This window comes from Salvelinus fontinalis, chromosome 2 (genome assembly GCF_029448725.1).
Source record: "Salvelinus fontinalis isolate EN_2023a chromosome 2, ASM2944872v1, whole genome shotgun sequence".
NCBI classification, from domain to species: domain Eukaryota; kingdom Metazoa; phylum Chordata; class Actinopteri; order Salmoniformes; family Salmonidae; genus Salvelinus; species Salvelinus fontinalis.
In genome coordinates, this window is record NC_074666.1 from 68,922,479 (window position 1) to 68,943,164 (window position 20,686).

General features: G+C 46.0%; 1 protein-coding gene across 5 annotated transcripts in view; it reads left to right on the plus strand.

Annotated features, from left to right (window-relative positions):
• LOC129824242 (sterile alpha motif domain-containing protein 11-like) overlaps positions 1 to 20,686 on the plus strand; it is a 113,068-nt gene that overhangs the window by 84,087 nt on the left and 8,295 nt on the right. For all 5 annotated transcript variants that reach the window (XM_055883734.1, XM_055883724.1, XM_055883743.1 and 2 more), the window contains exons 8-10: positions 17,233 to 17,348; positions 17,840 to 17,918; positions 18,184 to 18,929. In XM_055883734.1, coding sequence (XP_055739709.1) covers positions 17,233 to 17,348; positions 17,840 to 17,918; positions 18,184 to 18,929 — 941 coding nt within the window. The remainder of the gene's footprint in view (positions 1 to 17,232; positions 17,349 to 17,839; positions 17,919 to 18,183; positions 18,930 to 20,686) is intronic.

Consider the following 20,686-nt stretch of genomic DNA (forward strand, 5'->3'; position numbering starts at 1 on the left):
CTCCTCTCCCTCCATCCTCCTCTCCTTCTATCCTCCTCTCCCTCCATCCTCCTCTCCTTCTATCCTCCTCTCCCTCTACCCTCCACTCCCTCCATCCTCCTCTCCCTCTATCCCCCCTCCCTCTATTCTCCTCTCCCTCTATCCTCCTATCCCTCTTTCTTCCTCTCCTTCTATCCTCCTCTCCCTCCATCCTCTTCTCTCTCTATCCTCATCTCCCTCTATCCTCCTCTCCCTCTATTCTCCTCTCCCTCTATCCACCTCCCTCTATCCTCCTCTCCTTCTATCCTCCTCTCCCTCTATCCTCCTCTCCTTCTAATCCCCTCTCCCTCTACACTCCACTCCCTCCATCCTCCTCTCCCTCTATCCCCCCTCCCTCTATTCTCCTCTCCCTCTATCCTCGTATCCCTCTTTCTTCCTCTCCTTCTATCCTCCTCTCCCTCCATCCTCCTCTCCCTCTATCCTCCTCTCCCTCTGTTCTCCTCTCCCTCTATGCTCCTCTCCTTCTAATCCCCTCTCCCTCTACCCTCCACTCCCTCCATCCTCCTCTCCCTCTATCCCCCCTCTCTCTATCCTCATCTCCCTCTATCCTCATCTCCCTCTATCCTCATCTCCCTCTGTTCTCCTCTCCCTCTGTTCTCCTCTCCCTCTATCCTCTTCTCCCTCTATCCTCCTCTCCCTCTGTTCTCCTCTCCCTCTATGCTCCTCTCCTTCTAATCCCCTCTCCCTCTACCCTCCACTCCTTCCATCCTCCTCTCCCTCTATCCCCCCTCCCTCTATTCTCCTCTCCCTCTATCCTCCTATCCCTCTTTCTTCCTCTCCTTCTATCCTCCTCTCCCTCCATCCTCCTCTCCCTCTATCCTCCTCTCCCTCTATCCTCCTCTCCTTCTACCCTCCTCTCCCTCTACCCTCCTCTCCCTCTATCCTCCTCTCCCTCCATCCTCCTCTCCCTCTATCCTCCTCACCCTCCATCCTCCTCTCCCTCTATTCTCCTCTCCCTCCATCCTCCTCTCCCTTTATCCTCCTCTCCCTCTATCCTCCTCTCCCTCTATCCTCCTCTCCCTCTATCCTCCTCTCCCTCCATCCTCTTATCCCTCCATCCTCTTCTCCCTCCATCCTCTTCTCTCTCTATCCTCATCTCCCTCTATCCTCCTCTCCCTCTGTTCTCCTCTCCCTTTATCCTCTCCCTCTATCCTCCTCTCCCTCTATCCTCCTCTCCCTCTGTTCTCCTCTCCCTCTATGCTCCTCTCCTTCTAATCCCCTCTCCCTCTACCCTCCACTCCTTCCATCCTTCTCTCCCTCTATCCCCCCTCCCTCTATTCTCCTCTCCCTCTATCCTCCTATCCCTCTTTCTTCCTCTCCTTCTATCCTCCTCTCCCTCCATCCTCCTCTCCCTCTATCCTCCTCTCCCTCTATCCTCCTCTCCCTCTATCCTCCTCTCCCTCTATCCTCCTCTCCCTCCATCCTCCTCTCCCTCTATTCTCCTCTCCCTCCATCCTCCTCTCCCTCTATTCTCCTCTCCCTCCATTCTCCTCTCCCTCCATCCTCCTCTCCCTTTACCCTCCTCTCCCTCCAACCTCCTCTCCCTCTATCCTCCTCTCCCTCTATCCTCCTCTCCCTCCATCCTCTTCTCCCTCCATCCTCTTCTCCCTCTATCCTCCTCTCCCTCTATCCTCCTCTCCCTCTATCCTCCTCTCCCTCTACTCTCTTCTCCTTCTACCCTCCTCTCCCTCTACCCCCCTCTCCCTCTACCCTCCTCTCCCTCTGTTCTCCTCTCCCTCCATCCTCCTCTCCCTCCAACCTCCTCTCCCTCTATCCTCCTCTCCCTCCATCCTCCTCTCCCTCTGTTCTCCTCTCCCTCCATCCTCCTCTCCCTCTATCAACCTCTCCCTCCATCCTCTTCTCCCTCTATCCTCCTCTCCCTCTATCCTCCTCTCCCTCTACTCTCTTCTCCTTCTATCCTCCTCTCCCTCTACCCCCCTCTCCCTCTACCCTCCTCTCCCTCTGTTCTCCTCTCCCTCCATCCTCCTCTCCCTCCATCCTCCTCTCCCTCTATCCTCCTCTCCCTCCATCCTCCTCTCCCTCTGTTCTCCTCTCCCTCCAGCCTCCTCTCCCTCTATCATCCTCTCCCTCTACCCTCCTCTCCCTCCATCCTCCTCTCCCTCCATCCTCCTCTCCCTCCATCCTCCTCTCCCTCCACCCTCCTCTCCCTCTATCCTCCTCTCCCTCTATCCTCCTCTCCCTCTATCCTCCTCTCCCTCTATCCTCCTTTCCCTCTATCCTCCTCTCCCTCTATCCTCCTCTCCCTCTATCAACCTCTCCCTCCATCCTCCTCTCCCTCTATCCTCCTCTCCCTCCATCCTCCTCTCCCTCTATCAACCTCTCCCTCTATCAACCTCTCCCTCCATCCTCCTCTCCCTCTATTCTCCTCTCCCTCCATCCTCCTCTCCCTCCATCCTCCTCTCCTTCCCCTGCACTTGGATCTGATGTTAGTATTTTGCCGTACAGTATACAGTGTTTGTGTGTGTGTCTGCATGTACGTTTGTCTGTGTGAATACGGCTGAACTAGGGCCCCACTAAATCTCACTGCTGCAACCGTCTACCCTCCCTCTTACCCTCTCTCCTCTCCTGTCTCCTTCCCTCCTCTCCTCCTGGCGCTGGCCGCTGTGCCTCACAAACAAAGCCAGGGCAGTGGGAGTGGGCAAGTAATTGCTTGTCGATTATTTATGTGGCGCGGGGAGAAGCGGGCGATCGATAATGGGCCGGCGGGGCGGCAGCAGGCGGGCTGAGGGGAAGTGTGTGTGTTTGAATGGGGTAGGGTGGGGGTGGGGGAGAGTTAAGCAGGAAGCGGAGTGGCCCAGGGAGGGTGTGTGTGTGTATATAGTGTATATAGTGTGTGTGCATATATGTGTGTATGTTGAGTGCATATGCCTGTGTGTTTGTGCGTGCAAAGTATGTGCGTGTGCGTTTGCGTTTGCGTGTGCGTGTGTGTGCGCGCGCGTGTGTGTGTGTGTGTGTGTGTGTGTGTGTGTGTGTGTGTGTGTGTGTGTGTGTGTGTGTGTGTGTGTGTGTGTGTGTGTGAAGCCCAGCAGTGCATGTAGCTGTGGTCAGTGAGCCGCGGTAGTTCTCCGCCTGCATAGAGAGTAATTAGCCACACAGGACCGGGGGATGTTAACTAGCCATGTGCACACTGCTCTACCTCCCTCCATACATCCATCCATTCATTCACCCTCAGCTCTCTCATCCCACCAACCTTCCATCAATCCTTCTCTCTTCCTTCCTTCCTCCCTCTCTCTCTTTCTCTCCCGCCATTCATTCAACCCTCTTCCTCCATCCATTACTCTCTCTTTCTTCCTGCTCTCGTACTCTCTGCCTCCCTCCCTCTCTTTATCTTCCTTACTCCTCCATTTCTCTCTAACTCTTTCTCTCTTACTAAATTCTAAAGGATTTTTGAGTAAAGAAAATGAGGGTTAACGACGAAAATGTGTTGGACTGCCCTTCCCTCACTTGGGCAGATCCCAGAGGTCACACTGTGTGTGTGTGTGTGTGTGTGTGTGTCCTGTTGGTGGCCAGGTCACATTTTCTCATTGACATTGTTAAAGGACAGGAGATGTGTGGGCTGCCCTTGCCCCTCATAAAACATTGCCCGCCAGGGTCTAAGAGAGCTGGAGAGGAGAGGGAGGGGGAGAGGTGGAGAGAGGGCAAAATATAGAAGTGGAGAGAGAAAGAGAGGGAGAGAGAGGGAGAGAGAGGGAGAGAGAGGGAGAGAGAGAGAGAGAGAGAGAGAGAGAGAGAGAGAGAGAGGAGAGAGAGAGAGAGAGAGAGAGAGAGAGAGAGAGAGAGAGAGAGAGAGAGAGAGAGAGAGAGAGAGCGAGAGAGAGAGCGAGAGAGAGAGAGAGAGAGGAGGGTGAGACGGAAGCCATCCCTCCAGGCAGCTCACCTTTCCATCGACCTCCCATCATTGATTATCTAAGGCCCATTAGGGCCTATTGTTAAAATGAATCATTAGGTGGGTCGATAGACCTAGAGCCTGGCTTTCCATTTGTCTGGCCTTAAATGGCAGATCACTTTTAGGGCTTCATCCCAAACGGATCCCTATTCCCTATATAGTGAACTACCTTTGACCAGGGCCCACTATGCACTATATAGGGAAAAAAGTCCCATTTGGGACTAGCTATCTGCAAGGCAAATCCCACTGTTTGGCATGGGAGCCAAAACAGGAGAGACATGGGTCTGCATAGGGAGAGGGACAGCAGAGAGATAGATGGTGATACAGAAAGAGAGAGAGAGAGATGGTAATACAGAAAGAGAGAGACAGAGATGGTAATACAGAAAGAGAGAGACAGAGATGGTAATACAGAAAGAGAGAGAGAGATGGTGATACAGAAAGAGAGAGAGAGATGGTAATACAGAAAGAGAGAGAGAGATGGTAATACAGAAAGAGAGAGAGAGATGGTGATACAGAAAGAGAGAGAGAGATGGTAATACAGAAAGAGAGAGAGAGATGGTGATACAGAAAGAGAGAGAGAGATGGTAATACAGAAAGAGAGAGAGAGATGGTAATACAGAAAGAGAGAGAGAGATGGTGATACAGAAAGAGAGAGAGATGGTGATACAGAAAGAGAGAGAGATGGTAATACAGAAAGAGAGAGAGAGATGGTGATACAGAAAGAGAGAGAGAGATGGTGATACAGAAAGAGAGAGAGAGATGGTAATACAGAAAGAGAGAGAGAGAGATGGTAATACAGAAAGAGAGAGACAGAGATGGTAATACAGAAAGAGAGAGACAGAGATGGTAATACAGAAAGAGAGAGACAGAGATGGTAATACAGAAAGAGAGAGAGAGATGGTGATACAGAAAGAGAGAGAGAGATGGTGATACAGAAAGAGAGAGAGAGATGGTGATACAGAAAGAGAGAGACAGAGATGGTAATACAGAAAGAGAGAGACAGAGATGGTAATACAGAAAGAGAGAGAGAGATGGTAATACAGAAAGAGAGAGAGAGATGGTGATACAGAAAGAGAGAGAGAGATGGTAATACAGAAAGAGAGAGAGAGATGGTAATACAGAAAGAGAGAGAGAGATGGTGATACAGAAAGAGAGAGAGAAGGTGATACAGAAAGAGAGAGAGAGATGGTGATACAGAAAGAGAGAGAGAGATGGTGATACAGAAAGAGAGAGAGAGATGGTAATACAGAAAGAGAGAGAGAGATGGTGATACAGAAAGAGAGAGAGAGATGGTGATACAGAAAGAGAGAGAGAGATGGTAATACAGAAAGAGAGAGAGAGAGATGGTAATACAGAAAGAGAGAGACAGAGATGGTAATACAGAAAGAGAGAGACAGAGATGGTAATACAGAAAGAGAGAGACAGAGATGGTAATACAGAAAGAGAGAGAGAGATGGTAATACAGAAAGAGAGAGAGAGATGGTGATACAGAAAGAGAGAGAGATGGTGATACAGAAAGAGAGAGAGATGGTAATACAGAAAGAGAGAGAGAGATGGTGATACAGAAAGAGAGAGAGAGAGATGGTGATACAGAAAGAGAGAGAGAGATGGTAATACAGAAAGAGAGAGAGAGAGATGGTAATACAGAAAGAGAGAGACAGAGATGGTAATACAGAAAGAGAGAGACAGAGATGGTAATACAGAAAGAGAGAGAGAGATGGTAATACAGAAAGAGAGAGAGAGATGGTAATACAGAAAGAGAGAGACAGAGATGGTAATACAGAAAGAGAGAGACAGAGATGGTAATACAGAAAGAGAGAGACAGAGATGGTAATACAGAAAGAGAGAGAGAGATGGTGATACAGAAGGAGAGAGAGAGATGGTGATACAGAAAGAGAGAGAGAGATGGTAATACAGAAAGAGAGAGAGAGATGGTAATACAGACAGAGAGAGAGAGATGGTGATACAGAAAGAGAGAGAGAGATGGTGATACAGAAAGAGAGAGAGAGATGGTAATACAGAAAGAGAGAGAGAGATGGTAATACAGAAAGAGAGAGACAGAGATGGTAATACAGAAAGAGAGAGAGAGATGGTAATACAGAAAGAGAGAGAGAGATGGTAATACAGAAAGAGAGAGAGAGATGGTGATACAGAAAGAGAGAGAGAGATGGTGATACAGAAAGAGAGAGAGATGGTAATACAGAAAGAGAGAGAGAGATGGTGATACAGAAAGAGAGAGAGAGATGGTAATACAGAAAGAGAGAGAGAGATGGTGATACAGAAAGAGAGAGAGAGATGGTGATACAGAAAGAGAGAGAGAGAGATGGTGATACAGAAAGAGAGAGAGATGGTAATACAGAAAGAGAGAGAGAGATGGTGATACAGAAAGAGAGAGAGAGATGGTGATACAGAAAGAGAGAGACAGAGATGGTAATACAGAAAGAGAGAGACAGAGATGGTAATACAGAAAGAGAGAGAGATGGTGATACAGAAAGAGAGAGAGAGATGGTGATACAGAAAGAGAGAGAGAGATGGTAATACAGAAAGAGAGAGAGAGATGGTAATACAGAAAGAGAGAGGGAGATGGTGATACAGAAAGAGAGAGAGATGGTGATACAGAAAGAGAGAGAGAGATGGTAATACAGAAAGAGAGAGAGAGATGGTGATACAGAAAGAGAGAGAGAGATGGTGATACAGAAAGAGAGAGAGAGATGGTAATACAGAAAGAGAGAGAGAGATGGTGATAGAGAAAGAGAGAGAGAGATGGTGATACAGAAAGAGAGAGAGAGATGGTAATACAGAAAGAGAGAGAGAGAGATGGTAATACAGAAAGAGAGAGACAGAGATGGTAATACAGAAAGAGAGAGACAGAGATGGTAATACAGAAAGAGAGAGACAGAGATGGTAATACAGAAAGAGAGAGAGAGATGGTAATACAGAAAGAGAGAGAGAGATGGTGATACAGAAAGAGAGAGAGATGGTGATACAGAAAGAGAGAGAGAGATGGTAATACAGAAAGAGAGAGAGAGATGGTGATACAGAAAGAGAGAGAGAGATGGTGATACAGAAAGAGAGAGAGAGATGGTAATACAGAAAGAGAGAGAGAGAGATGGTAATACAGAAAGAGAGAGACAGAGATGGTAATACAGAAAGAGAGAGACAGAGATGGTAATACAGAAAGAGAGAGACAGAGATGGTAATACAGAAAGAGAGAGAGAGATGGTAATACAGAAAGTGAGAGACAGAGATGGTAATACAGAAAGAGAGAGACAGAGATGGTAATACAGAAAGAGAGAGACAGAGATGGTAATACAGAAAGAGAGAGACAGAGATGGTAATACAGAAAGAGAGAGAGAGATGGTGATACAGAAAGAGAGAGAGAGATGGTGATACAGAAAGAGAGAGAGAGATGGTAATACAGAAAGAGAGAGAGAGATGGTAATACAGACAGAGAGAGAGATGGTGATACAGAAAGAGAGAGAGAGATGGTAATACAGAAAGAGAGAGACAGAGATGGTAATACAGAAAGAGAGAGACAGAGATGGTAATACAGAAAGAGAGAGACAGAGATGGTAATACAGAAAGAGAGAGAGAGATGGTAATACAGAAAGAGAGAGAGAGATGGTAATACAGAAAGAGAGAGACAGAGATGGTAATACAGAAAGAGAGAGAGAGATGGTGATACAGAAAGAGAGAGAGAGATGGTAATACAGAAAGAGAGAGAGAGATGGTAATACAGAAAGAGAGAGAGAGATGGTGATACAGAAAGAGAGAGAGAGATGGTGATACAGAAAGAGAGAGAGAGATGGTAATACAGAAAGAGAGAGAGAGATGGTGATACAGAAAGAGAGAGAGAGATGGTAATACAGAAAGAGAGAGAGAGATGGTGATACAGAAAGAGAGAGAGAGATGGTGATACAGAAAGAGAGAGAGATGGTGATACAGAAAGAGAGAGAGAGATGGTGATACAGAAAGAGAGAGAGAGATGGTAATACAGAAAGAGAGAGAGAGATGGTGATACAGAAAGAGAGAGAGAGATGGTGATACAGAAAGAGAGAGAGAGATGGTGATACAGAAAGAGAGAGAGAGATGGTAATACAGAAAGAGAGAGAGAGATGGTAATACAGAAAGAGAGAGAGAGATGGTGATACAGAAAGAGAGAGAGAGATGGTGATACAGAAAGAGAGAGAGAGATGGTGATACAGAAAGAGAGAGAGAGATGGTAATACAGAAAGAGAGAGAGAGATGGTGATACAGAAAGAGAGAGAGAGATGGTGATACAGAAAGAGAGAGAGAGATGGTGATACAGAAAGAGAGAGAGAGATGGTGATACAGAAAGAGAGAGAGAGATGGTGATACAGAAAGAGAGAGAGAGATGGTGATACAGAAAGAGAGAGAGAGATGGTGATACAGAAAGAGAGAGAGAGATGGTGATACAGAAAGAGAGAGAGAGATGGTGATACAGAAAGAGAGAGAGAGATGGTGATACAGAAAGAGAGAGAGAGATGGTGATACAGAAAGAGAGAGAGAGATGGTAATACAGAAAGAGAGAGAGAGATGGTGATACAGAAAGAGAGAGAGAGATGGTAATACAGAAAGAGAGAGAGAGATGGTAATACAGAAAGAGAGAGAGAGATGGTAATACAGAAAGAGAGAGACAGAGATGGTAATACAGAAAGAGAGAGAGATGGTGATACAGAAAGAGACAGAGATGGTGATACAGAAAGAGAGAGAGAGATGGTGATACAGAAAGAGAGAGAGAGATGGTGATACAGAAAGAGAGAGAGAGATGGTGATACAGAAAGAGAGAGAGAGATGGTGATACAGAAAGAGAGAGAGAGATGGTGATACAGAAAGAGAGAGAGAGATGGTAATACAGAAAGAGAGAGAGAGATGGTGATACAGAAAGAGAGAGAGAGATGGTAATACAGAAAGAGAGAGAGAGATGGTAATACAGAAAGAGAGAGAGAGATGGTAATACAGAAAGAGAGAGACAGAGATGGTAATACAGAAAGAGAGAGAGATGGTGATACAGAAAGAGACAGAGATGGTGATACAGAAAGAGAGAGAGATGGTGATACAGAAAGAGAGAGAGAGAGAGAGAGAGAGAGAGAGAGAGAGAGAGAGAGAGAGAGAGAGATGGTGATACAGAGAGAGAGAGAGAGATGGTGATACAGAAAGAGAGAGAGAGATGGTAATACAGAAAGAGAGAGAGAGATGGTAATACAGAAAGAGAGAGACAGAGATGGTAATACAGAAAGAGAGAGACAGAGATGGTGATACAGAAAGAGAGAGAGAGAGAGAGAGAGAGAGAGAGAGAGAGAGAGAGAGAGAGAGAGATAGTGATACAGAAAGAGAGAGAGAGATGGTGATACAGAAAGAGAGAGAGAGATGGTGATACAGAAAGAGAGAGAGAGATGGTGATACAGAAAGAGAGAGAGAGATGGTGATACAGAAAGAGAGAGAGAGATGGTGATACAGAAAGAGAGAGAGAGATGGTGATACAGAAAGAGAGAGAGAGATGGTGATACAGAAAGAGAGAGAGAGATGGTGATACAGAAAGAGAGAGAGAGATGGTGATACAGAAAGAGAGAGAGAGATGGTGATACAGAAAGAGAGAGAGAGATGGTGATACAGAAAGAGAGAGAGAGATGGTGATACAGAAAGAGAGAGAGAGATGGTAATACAGAAAGAGAGAGACAGAGATGGTAATACAGAAAGAGAGAGAGAGAGAGAGAGAGAGAGAGAGAGAGAGAGAGAGAGAGAGAGAGAGAGAGAGAGAGAGAGAGAGAGAGAGAGAGAGAGAGAGAGAGAGAGAGAGAGAGAGAGAGAGAGATGGTGATACAGAGAGAGAGAGAGAGATGGTGATACAGAAAGAGAGAGGGAGATGGTAATACAGAAAGAGAGAGAGAGATGGTAATACAGAAAGAGAGAGACAGAGATGGTAATACAGAAAGAGAGAGAGATGGTGATACAGAAAGAGAGAGAGAGAGAGAGAGAGAGAGAGAGAGAGAGAGAGAGAGAGAGAGAGAGAGAGATGGTGATACAGAAAGAGAGAGAGAGATGGTGATACAGAAAGAGAGAGAGAGATGGTGATACAGAAAGAGAGAGAGAGATGGTGATACAGAAAGAGAGAGAGAGATGGTGATACAGAAAGAGAGAGAGAGATGGTGATACAGAAAGAGAGAGAGAGATGGTGATACAGAAAGAGAGAGAGTGATGGTGATACAGAAAGAGAGAGAGAGATGGTGATACAGAAAGAGAGAGAGAGATGGTGATACAGAAAGAGAGAGAGAGATGGTGATACAGAAAGAGAGAGAGAGATGGTGATACAGAAAGAGAGAGAGAGATGGTGATACAGAAAGAGAGAGAGAGATGGTGATACAGAAAGAGAGAGAGAGATGGTAATACAGAAAGAGAGAGAGAGATGGTGATACAGAAAGAGAGAGAGAGATGGTAATACAGAAAGAGAGAGAGAGATTGTAATACAGAAAGAGAGAGAGAGATGGTAATACAGAAAGAGAGAGACAGAGATGGTAATACAGAAAGAGAGAGAGATGGTGATACAGAAAGAGACAGAGATGGTGATACAGAAAGAGAGAGAGAGAGAGAGAGAGAGAGAGAGAGAGAGAGAGAGAGAGAGAGAGAGAGAGAGAGAGAGATGGTGATACAGAGAGAGAGAGAGAGATGGTGATACAGAAAGAGAGAGAGAGATGGTAATACAGAAAGAGAGAGAGAGATGGTAATACAGAAAGAGAGAGACAGAGATGGTAATACAGAAAGAGAGAGACAGAGATGGTAATACAGAAAGAGAGAGAGATGGTGATACAGAAAGAGAGAGAGAGATGGTGATACAGAAAGAGAGAGAGAGATGGTAATACAGAAAGAGAGAGAGAGATGGTGATACAGAAAGAGAGAGAGAGATGGTAATACAGAAAGAGAGAGAGAGATGGTAATACAGAAAGAGAGAGAGAGATGGTAATACAGAAAGAGAGAGACAGAGATGGTAATACAGAAAGAGAGAGAGATGGTGATACAGAAAGAGACAGAGATGGTGATACAGAAAGAGAGAGAGAGAGAGAGAGAGAGAGAGAGCGAGAGAGAGAGAGAGAGAGAGAGAGAGAGAGAGAGAGATGGTGATACAGAGAGAGAGAGAGAGATGGTGATACAGAAAGAGAGAGAGAGATGGTAATACAGAAAGAGAGAGAGAGATGGTAATACAGAAAGAGAGAGACAGAGATGGTAATACAGAAAGAGAGAGACAGAGATGGTAATACAGAAAGAGAGAGAGATGGTGATACAGAAAGAGAGAGAGAGAGAGAGAGAGAGAGAGAGAGAGAGAGAGAGAGAGATGGTGATACAGAAAGAGAGAGAGAGAGATGGTGATACAGAAAGAGAGAGAGAGAGATGGAGAGATGCTGATACAGAAAGAGAGAGAGATGGTTATACAGAAAGAGAGAGAGATGGTTATACAGAAAGGTAGAGGGAAAGAGATGGAGATACAGAAAGGTAGAGGGAAAGAGATGGTGATACAGAAAGGTAGAGGGAGAGAGATGGAGGAAAAGACGAGAGCGATGAGTTTGAGGATGATGCAGGGGAAAAGGAGAAAATGAGATAGGGATAGAGAGGAGAGATAAAGAGAAAGAAGGAGAGATAGGAGAGTTAGAGAAGGAGAAGAAAGAGAAAGATAGGGATAGAGAGAAAGAGAGAGGGGAGCAGCAAGAGAATTAGACAGAAGGAGTGAGAGCGAGGAGTGAGAGCGAGGAGTGAGAGCGAGGAGTGAGAGCGAGGAGTGAGAGCGAGGAGTGAGAGTGAGGAGTGAGATAGAAGCAGGAAGAGAAACAGAGAGAGAGGGAGCCTCATCCATTTTAATGAGCTTCCTGTGTAAATGTGTTCCTGTCGAGTGAGAGCTGAAGGCGGCCACACGGTGCTCCTAATCCCCCCACACCCCCGTCATTAAGGGCAGCCTTGTCACACACACACACACACACACACACACACACACACACACACACACACACACACACACACACACACACACACACACACACACACACACACACATGCGCACGGGCACACACACATACACACTCACACAAACATGCGCAATGCGCGTACACACACACGTGCGCGTGTACACACACACATACACACACACTGCCCCGCTGTGGGAAGGGGCCGCTGTCGCCACTCTGACAGGTCGTCACACATGAGTGAATTTCCCAGGAGCCCATGGCCTCTCTGCAGGCGTGAAGAGAAAGAGAGAGAGAGAGAGAGAGAGAGAGAGAGAGAGAGAGAGAGAGAGAGAGAGAGAATGACACACATTGAAGAGAGAGATTGCTAAAATGTAATATTGTGTTCTGTGAATGTGAAAGTGTTTGGAGGATGCTATAATATTGTGTCGTTAGATTCTTGTAAAAATATTTAAAGTGTTGACAGTATTATATATTGTTGATAAAATACAGAAAATATGTTTATTGTTATACACTGACTGTAGAACATTAGGAACACAGAATGACCGGGTGAAAGCTATGATCCCTTATTAATGTCACTGTTAAATCCTCTTCAATCAGTGTAGATGAAGGGGAGGAGACAGGTTACAGAAGGATGTTTAAGCCTGGAGACAATTGAGACATGGATTGTGTCTGTGTGGCATTCAGAGGGTGAATGGGCACGACAATTATTTAAGCTTTTGAACAGGTTATGGTCGTAGGTGCCAGGCGCACCAGTGTGACAAGAACTGCAATGCTGCTGGGTTTTTCACGCTCAACAGTTTCCTGTGTGTATCAAGAATGGTCCACCACCCAAAGGACATCCAGCCAACTTCACACAAATGTGGGAAGCATTGGAGCCGACTTGGGCCAGCATCCCTGTGGAACGCTTTCGACACTTTGAAGAGTCCAAGTCCCGACGAATTAAGGCTGTTCTGAGGGTCAAAGGGGGTGCAACTCAATACTAGGAAAGGTGTTCCTAATGTTTTGTGTATGCGAGTGTGAAACAATAACCTACATACACAGGCAGACACGCACGCACACGAGCATGTACACACACCACACACACAGGGCCCATGCCAGGAGCACACCGGTTAATAGCTGCCTCCTTCTCCCGAAATTGCTTCCTATAAAAGGAGAGAGAGCACGTCTGGCTCCCTCTCTCTCCCCCCCCAACCCTTCTCCCTCCGTCTCTCCCTTGCGCCTTCCCCCCCATGATTAGGCCTAATTATGGTGCAGCGGACGCCTAACGGCCTCAGTCATGCAGCTTTAATTGACCGTTATTCATCTCCGGGCTGGCGCTAACGCTAGGCTAGGCGGCGCGGGGGAGAGGAGGGGGTGAAATGAATGGGGGTTTGGCATGCAGGGGTCCTAGCCTAGTGTAGCTGTACGTGGCCCAGGCTAATTGCTAGCCCCGAGGGATTAGGCCAGGTGATTACACACTGGGCGGTGTAATTACATAAGCAGCAGCGGGCCCAGGCTAGCGGGCCCCGGGGTCACGCGGCCCCGGCCCTTCCCCAAGATTAATTGGAGCTGCCATCGGAGTGCGAGGCTCCGCCAGAGAGAGCGGTTATACGATTAGCATTAACATTTCAGCGGTGGGCCGGCGATCGATGTATGTCACCCCCCCCCCCTTGCTGTTGGCTCGGTGAGTGTACCCCCCTTGCTGTTCCTCTCTCTCTCTTTCTCCATCTCCCCTCTCTCTCCCTCTCTCCCTTTCTCACTCTCTCCGCTGTATGTGTATGGGCAGAGACATGCAGGAGCTAGTTGATTTTCAACACAACCATTCCAAAACAATAGCTGTCGTCCCATTCAAATGTGGGTATTTCTTGGTTGTATTCACCACCATGATGTCCTTATGTGTACTGCATATCAGTCACATCTCCAAAGCAGCAAACTGATGCTATTTGGCACGATTGCACATGATTGAGTGTGTGCGTGTGCCTGTGTGTCTTTGTGTGTGTGCAGGAAAGGCCCAATGGTTTTGCCGGGAGACACATAAACCAAATCAACAGATCACCACACACCCCCAGTACCCTAACACTTCCACTTTCTCCCTGAAACACACCAAGCTGAAAAGCATATTCTTATTTCTCCCCTCTACCTCCTCCATCCACCAACCCCTCTTTTCCTCCTACCTCAAATTCCCCTGTTTCCCCTGTTCATTTGGGACAAGAGACAGACCAGGGAGTGAAAGAAAGAGAAGGAGAGAGAGGTACAGAAAGAAAGAGCGAGAGGAGCTTTTCTTTGCTGCAGAAAGATGACAAAAGGAGAAGCACATAATAGAGAGGCCTTTTCATAAATAGGGTTTTGCAGGACACGGCCGCCTTTTCACTGGCTCAATACGGCCCGGAGACGGAGAGAGGGAGAAGGGGCGGGAAAAAAGGAGAGAAGAGAGGAGGATGAGTGTTAATTAGAAGGTCCTTCAGCCCGTGGCCCCTAGTCGAGACACGGGGGCCGCCCCAGCTGTCGGAGCATGACACACTCCTATTGTGTATTCAGCCCTCATTATGTAAGTGTGTGTGTGTGTGTGTGTGTGTGTGTGTGTGTGTGTGTGTGTGTGTGTGTGTGTGTGTGTGTGTGTGTGTGTGTGTGTGTGTGTGTGTGTGTGTGTGTGTGTGTGTGTGTGTGTGTGTGTGTGTGTGTGGGGGGGGGGTTGAGTAGGAGGGGAACGGAGGGAGACTAAAGCTCAGGATACAAACATGGCCAGCGGCGGTCTTTGCGCCGTGGCAAGACTGACGAGGGGGCTATGGCGACACGGGAGCCTCCAGTGCCCGCAGCTATAAATAAACCGGGAGGAGAGCGTGTAGCTAGCCAGGGCTCAGTTACCAAAATACACTACAAACCTGGTCCTGGAGACCCACTATAGATACAGGCTTTCACCTCAAACCATCATACTCACTGCTATACACTCTATAGTACTGTTACGAAGCCAACTAGACAGCGATTAAGTCTACTCACCCCATGTCTCGGGGTTCTAGGCCTCACTAACTGTTCCATAACCTGTCAATGTATGCACTTCATGTTAAAGTAAGAGCTGAATATTCCAGTGAAAAAATCTCGTTGAGGGTCCATGCCAGTGATGATCCCATTTGTTTAATTGTTTGAGTGTAACTTTTGCTGTTTATGTTTAACACTAGAACTGCCATAGGCCAACAACCACTGATCTTTGACATCGCTCAGCTGTCAGAATCTTTTCATCACAAACAGAAAAGTATTTTACCTGTTTACCATTTCCCCCCCCACACCAATTACTACCTTAAAGGCCCAGTGCAGTCAAAAACGTGATTCTCCTGTGTTTTATATATATATTTCCACACTATGAGGTTAGAATAATACTGTGAAATTTAGAAAATGATGATAAAGCCCTTTTTTCGTGTAAGAGCTGTTTGAAAAGACCGCCTGAAATGTCTGCCTGTTTTGATGGGATGGAGTTTTGGCCTGCATGGTGACATCACCAAGCGGTAAATTAGTTAATAGACCAATAAGAAAGAGAGTTCCAAACCTCTCTGCCAATAACAGCTAGTTTTCAGTTTTCCCCTCCCAACTCAGACCACTCCCAGACAGTCCTGGCAAAATTGTCGCTTGAGAAATGTATCTTTGCTAAGAACCTATTTTAGTTAATTTTTGACCATTTTAATTGAAAACAATCAGAGTAAGGTACTTAATTGTTACCCAGAAATGATTTGATATTGAGATAAAAATGGCTGCATTGGACTTTTAAAGGGCCAAGACAAATGCTCTATAATGTGTCTCTCCCCTCACTGAATTAATGAATGGCGTAATGGATTGGGTGATAGAAACTGATCATTTTTACTCCTTACTTCTCAATTTAATTTGAATGAACTGAATGATGAGGATGAGGAAGAGGATGATTCAATTTGAATGATAAGGAGGGTGAAGACGTGGATTGAATTCAGAACAATAGTGTAATGATGATGAAGAACTGGCCATTGTGGGCAGTCTAATTATTTTATTATGAAAGGCTGGAAAGGATATGTAATCTCCCCTCGGCGAGATTTAAATCAGACACTGAGTAAAACATAGAACGTGTCTCGTTCCCAATGGCATGTTGAACCAAATGAATGGACGCCCACAGCATTGCAGATATTGATGTTGACTTTGACCATGAGATGCTTGAGCCTCACCTAGGACAAAACAGAACAAGTCTGACTGAGAAAAGCATCCTTCTCACAGCTCACACATTGGAGAGAAAAGAAGAAACATTGCCAGGGCGGCAGGTGCACACGGAACCAGGCCCGTGAAAACTTGTGTGCATCGCAACCAATTCGTTTTTGGATCTTGTTCACAAAAAGCACAGAAGCTGTGTGCTGACTGTGAAATCAGGAGCATTAATAGAGAAGATGAGGTGGATTCATACGAAAAGGTCATGGGTAAGGGCCCAATACAGGGTCCGATACAATCAAGAAATGACTCTTGTTTTCATATATTTTCATGGATATATTTCCCCAAATATTTCTTTCTGCAATTAATTCTTAACATTTTTTTATGTAACATTTATTATTACCTGGCTACCCATCCACATCGCTCCGGCCAAGTGATGTCTCTCCTCCACAATGAGTCTGGATTTGCCTCCCTCCCCAACAATTTCTAGAATACAAAACACATTCTGACCGTTCTGATTGGTGCCACAAACCGATGATTTGGGCCAGAGCCGGCCTACATGATGACACGATCAACTTTGATACTCTGATTGGTTAGTTTTGTTAGAGACGATCCAATCGCTGAGGAATTTGTTGTGCACAACGTGCCTCATTTTGAATTCAAAACAAACAACTTCTACGTTTTAAAATGAATGTATATAGCGATCGACTGAGCAGTGAGTTGTCAGGCAATATTTATTAAGCTTGGCGCTAGTGTTTACAGCAAATCGTTTGACCGTATTACTTACTATAACTCTATTTCTAATTGAATCTACAAATAAAATGGATCAAATGTTTTACATTGTTGCATTTTTATTGTAAGCAAAACTAAAATATGCTATGTGTTGCACTAGGCCTTGGTAGAATAATACTGTACATGCATTTTATGTACATCAAAATATACAATAGACAATTATTTAAAATAAACAAAATATTGTGAAGATATGACTACATTCAATCAATAAAAAACATGTTTGATGGTCTTTATTTAGGTTGATAAAAACAAAGTAGATTCATCTGATGTTTATTTTAAAGTGGGCACCCGACAGCGTTCTCTAGCGAGTACTTAGAATGAAAGGGCCAGCGGTTCTAGTGCTACATGTGGTGTGTTTTTGTTTGTGTGTGTCCACAGGGAGCTGTCCCATCCCCCACCCTTGCTGTCCCCCCAGAACGCTCCTCACATCGCGTTGGGACCCCACCTACGGCCACCTTTCATTGGCATGCCCTCTGCCTTGTGCCAGGCCCCAAGTAAGTCGGATGCTAATGCTAGCAGGCTAACTACAGAAATGAATATAGGTCCTACACTTATTAATGGTGAGTTAGGGCTGGATTCAATCCGTATCATATTAAAATGTAAAGGTAATTTACGTTTGACTGGACATATACAGCGTTTACCGTGAATGCAGTCTCCACGAATGCGGGAACATTGCCTTTAAATTTAAATCGAGCTATAACATAGGGCTTCCGCAATACTTCTGCGATACAGATTGAATCCAACCCGTAGATGCTAATACTAACAAGAAAGATTGGCCTATAGTAGAGACTTCAAACAGCATTAGCTGCATTCCCACTCAAATTTGGAAATGAAAGAATGTATTTGTACCTGATTCTTTGTGAGGTATTGATATGAAACAGAGGGTCTATGTCATTGTATTTTAAAACCCCATTTGTAGTGTATGTCAGAAATCTCTTAATGAGTGTGTGTGCTCATCGCTCTGTTTTTTATGCGTTTCCCTCAGGCTATGGTTTTCTCCAGCCTGCCCAAGCTGAGATGTTTGCCCGGCAACAGGAGATGCTTCGGAAGCAGAACCTTGCCAGGTTTGTCATTGTCTTCTTGTGCTGTTGTGTGTGTGTGTGTGTGTGTGTGTGTGTGTGTGTGTGTGTGTGTGTGTGTGTGTGTGTGTGTGTGTGTGTGTGTGTGTGTGTGTGTGTGTGTGTGTGTGTGTGTGTGTGTGTGTGTGTGTGTGTGTGTGTGTGCATGATGTCAAGGCTGTAACTTAATGTGTGTGTCTATGTACTAAAATGATGTTTAGTATGTGTGATAACATTGTCTCTAACCTTTCTCCTCTATGTCCGGTCCCAGGTTGGAGATGTCAGCAGAGCTGCTCAGACACAAGGAGCTGGAGAGTCTTCACAGGCAGCAGCAGCGTGTGCTGGGGAGCTCCGACCCCCTGGGCCTAACCCATGGCCTCCCCCTGGACCACCCTGCCCTGCGCAGCCTTCACCCCCTCCACGAGGAACTCAGCCGACGCCAAAACGCAATGCTGGTGCTCCGACACACCAACAGCCCCCTGCTCTCTCTCAACCAACAGGGACCCTCGGGGGCCCCAACACCCAAAGACACCCAGGGACAAAGCTGCGGGGCTCGGGCTGGATTAAGGAAGGGGGCCTCCAGGAAAGGCCCCCAGCAGCCCAGAGGGGGAGAGCACCAAGAAAGGGAATGTCGAGGGAGGGAGGGAGACGCGGACGGTCGCGATGATGAGATGAAGGACTCGGACAGCGAGACGGAGATGGGAGAGGATAGGCACAAGGGCTCGGATGGCAAGGCCACTGAGGGGCATGGGCTTCACAGGGACAGGGGGAAAGAGAGCAGCAGGAAGGGGGGGTGTGACGGTGCCAAGGAGGCGGGCGTGGGCGAGGGTCGGCTCAGTGCCCCCTGTAGCTCGGCGGACGCAGAATCACCACCTAGCCACCACCCCTTCACCCCAGGGCTGAGCAAGAGCGACGTTAAGTACCACTTTCCACCTGGCGCCATAGCCCCTCTGCAAGGGCTCCACAGCCAGTCTCTGCCCTTTGGATTCCCATATACCAGCCCCTACTTCCACACCGGTGAGTAATACACACACACCAACCAACTGCATCACACTTAAATGTCACTCCGACTGAAACCTGTGAATGCTATTTGGCTAGCCATGCAACCAGCCAATCTTAATGTGCCTTAGCATGCTAGCTAACAACAACTGCACTCGGGAGAAGTGGTATGCAATGATAACAGCTACAGTTGAAGTCGGAAGTTTACATACACTTAGGTTAGAGTCCTTAAAACTCCTTTTTCAACCACTCCACAAATGTCTTGTTAACAAACTATAGTTTTGGCAAGTCGGTTAGGACATCTACTTTGTGCATGACACAAGTAATTTTTCCAACAATTGTTTACAGACAGATCATTTCACTGGGTCAGAAGTTTACATACACTAAGTTGACTGTGCCTTTAATAAACAGCTTGGAAAATTCCAGAAAATGATGTCATGGCTTTAGAAGCTTCTGATAGGCTAATTGACATAATTTGTGTCAATTGGAGGTGTACCTGTGGATGTATTTCAAGGCCTACCTTCAAACTCAGTCCCTCTTCACTTGACATCATGGGAAAATCAAAAGAAATCAGCCAAGACCTCAGAAAAAAAATTGTGGACCTCCACAAGTCTGGTTCATCCTTGGGAGCAATTTCCAAATGCCTGAAGGTACCACGTTTATCTGTACAAACAATAGTACGCAAGTATAAACACCATGGTACCACACAGCCGTCATACCGCTCAGGAAGGAGACGCGTTCTGTCTCCTAGAGATGAATGTACTTTGGTGTGAAAAGTGCAAATCAATCCCAGAACGAAAGAAAAGGATATTGTGAAGATGCTGGAGGAAACAGGTTCAAAGGTATCTACAGGGTTCAATTCCCACGGGAGGACCAGGATGAATATGTATGAACTTTCCAATTTGTAAGTCGCTCTGGATAAGAGTGTCTGCTAAATGACTTAAATGTAATGTAAATGTAAATATATCCACAGTAAAACGAGTCCTATATCAACATAACCTGAATGGCCGCTCAGCAAGGAAGAAGCCACTGCTCCAAAACCGCCATAAAAAAAACTGACTATGGTTTGCAACTGCACATGGGGACAAAGATCATACTTTTTGGAGAAATGTTCTCTGGTCTGATGAAACAAAAATAGAACTGCTTGGCCATAATGACCATTATTATGTTTGGAGGAAAAATTGGGAGGCTGGCAAGCCGAAGAATGCCATCCCAACCGTGAAGCACGGGGGCAGCATCATGTTGTGGGGGTGCTTGCTGCAGGAGGGACTGGTGCACTTCTCAAAATAGATGGCATCATGAGGCAGGAAAATTATGTCGATATATTGAAGAAACATCTCAAGACATCAGTCAGGAAGTTAAAGCTTGGTCGCAAATGGGTCTTCCAAATGGACATTTACCCCAAGCATACTTCCAAAGTTGTGGCAAAATGGACAACAAATGAACAACAAAGTTAAGGTATTGGAGAGGCCATCACAAAGCCCTGATCTCAATCCTATTAAAAATTTGTGAGCAGAATTGAAAAAGCGTGTGCGAATAAGGAGGCCTACAAACCTGACTCAGTTACACCAGCACTGTCAGGAGGAATGGGCCAAAATTCACCTAAATTATTGTGGGAAGCTTGTGGAAGGCTACCCGAAATGTTTGGCCCAAGTCAAACAATTTAAAGGCAATGCTACCAAATACAAAGTAAGTTTATGTAAGCCGCTGAGAATGTGATGAAAGAAACGAAAGCTGAAATAAATCATTCTCTACTATTATTCTGACATTTCACA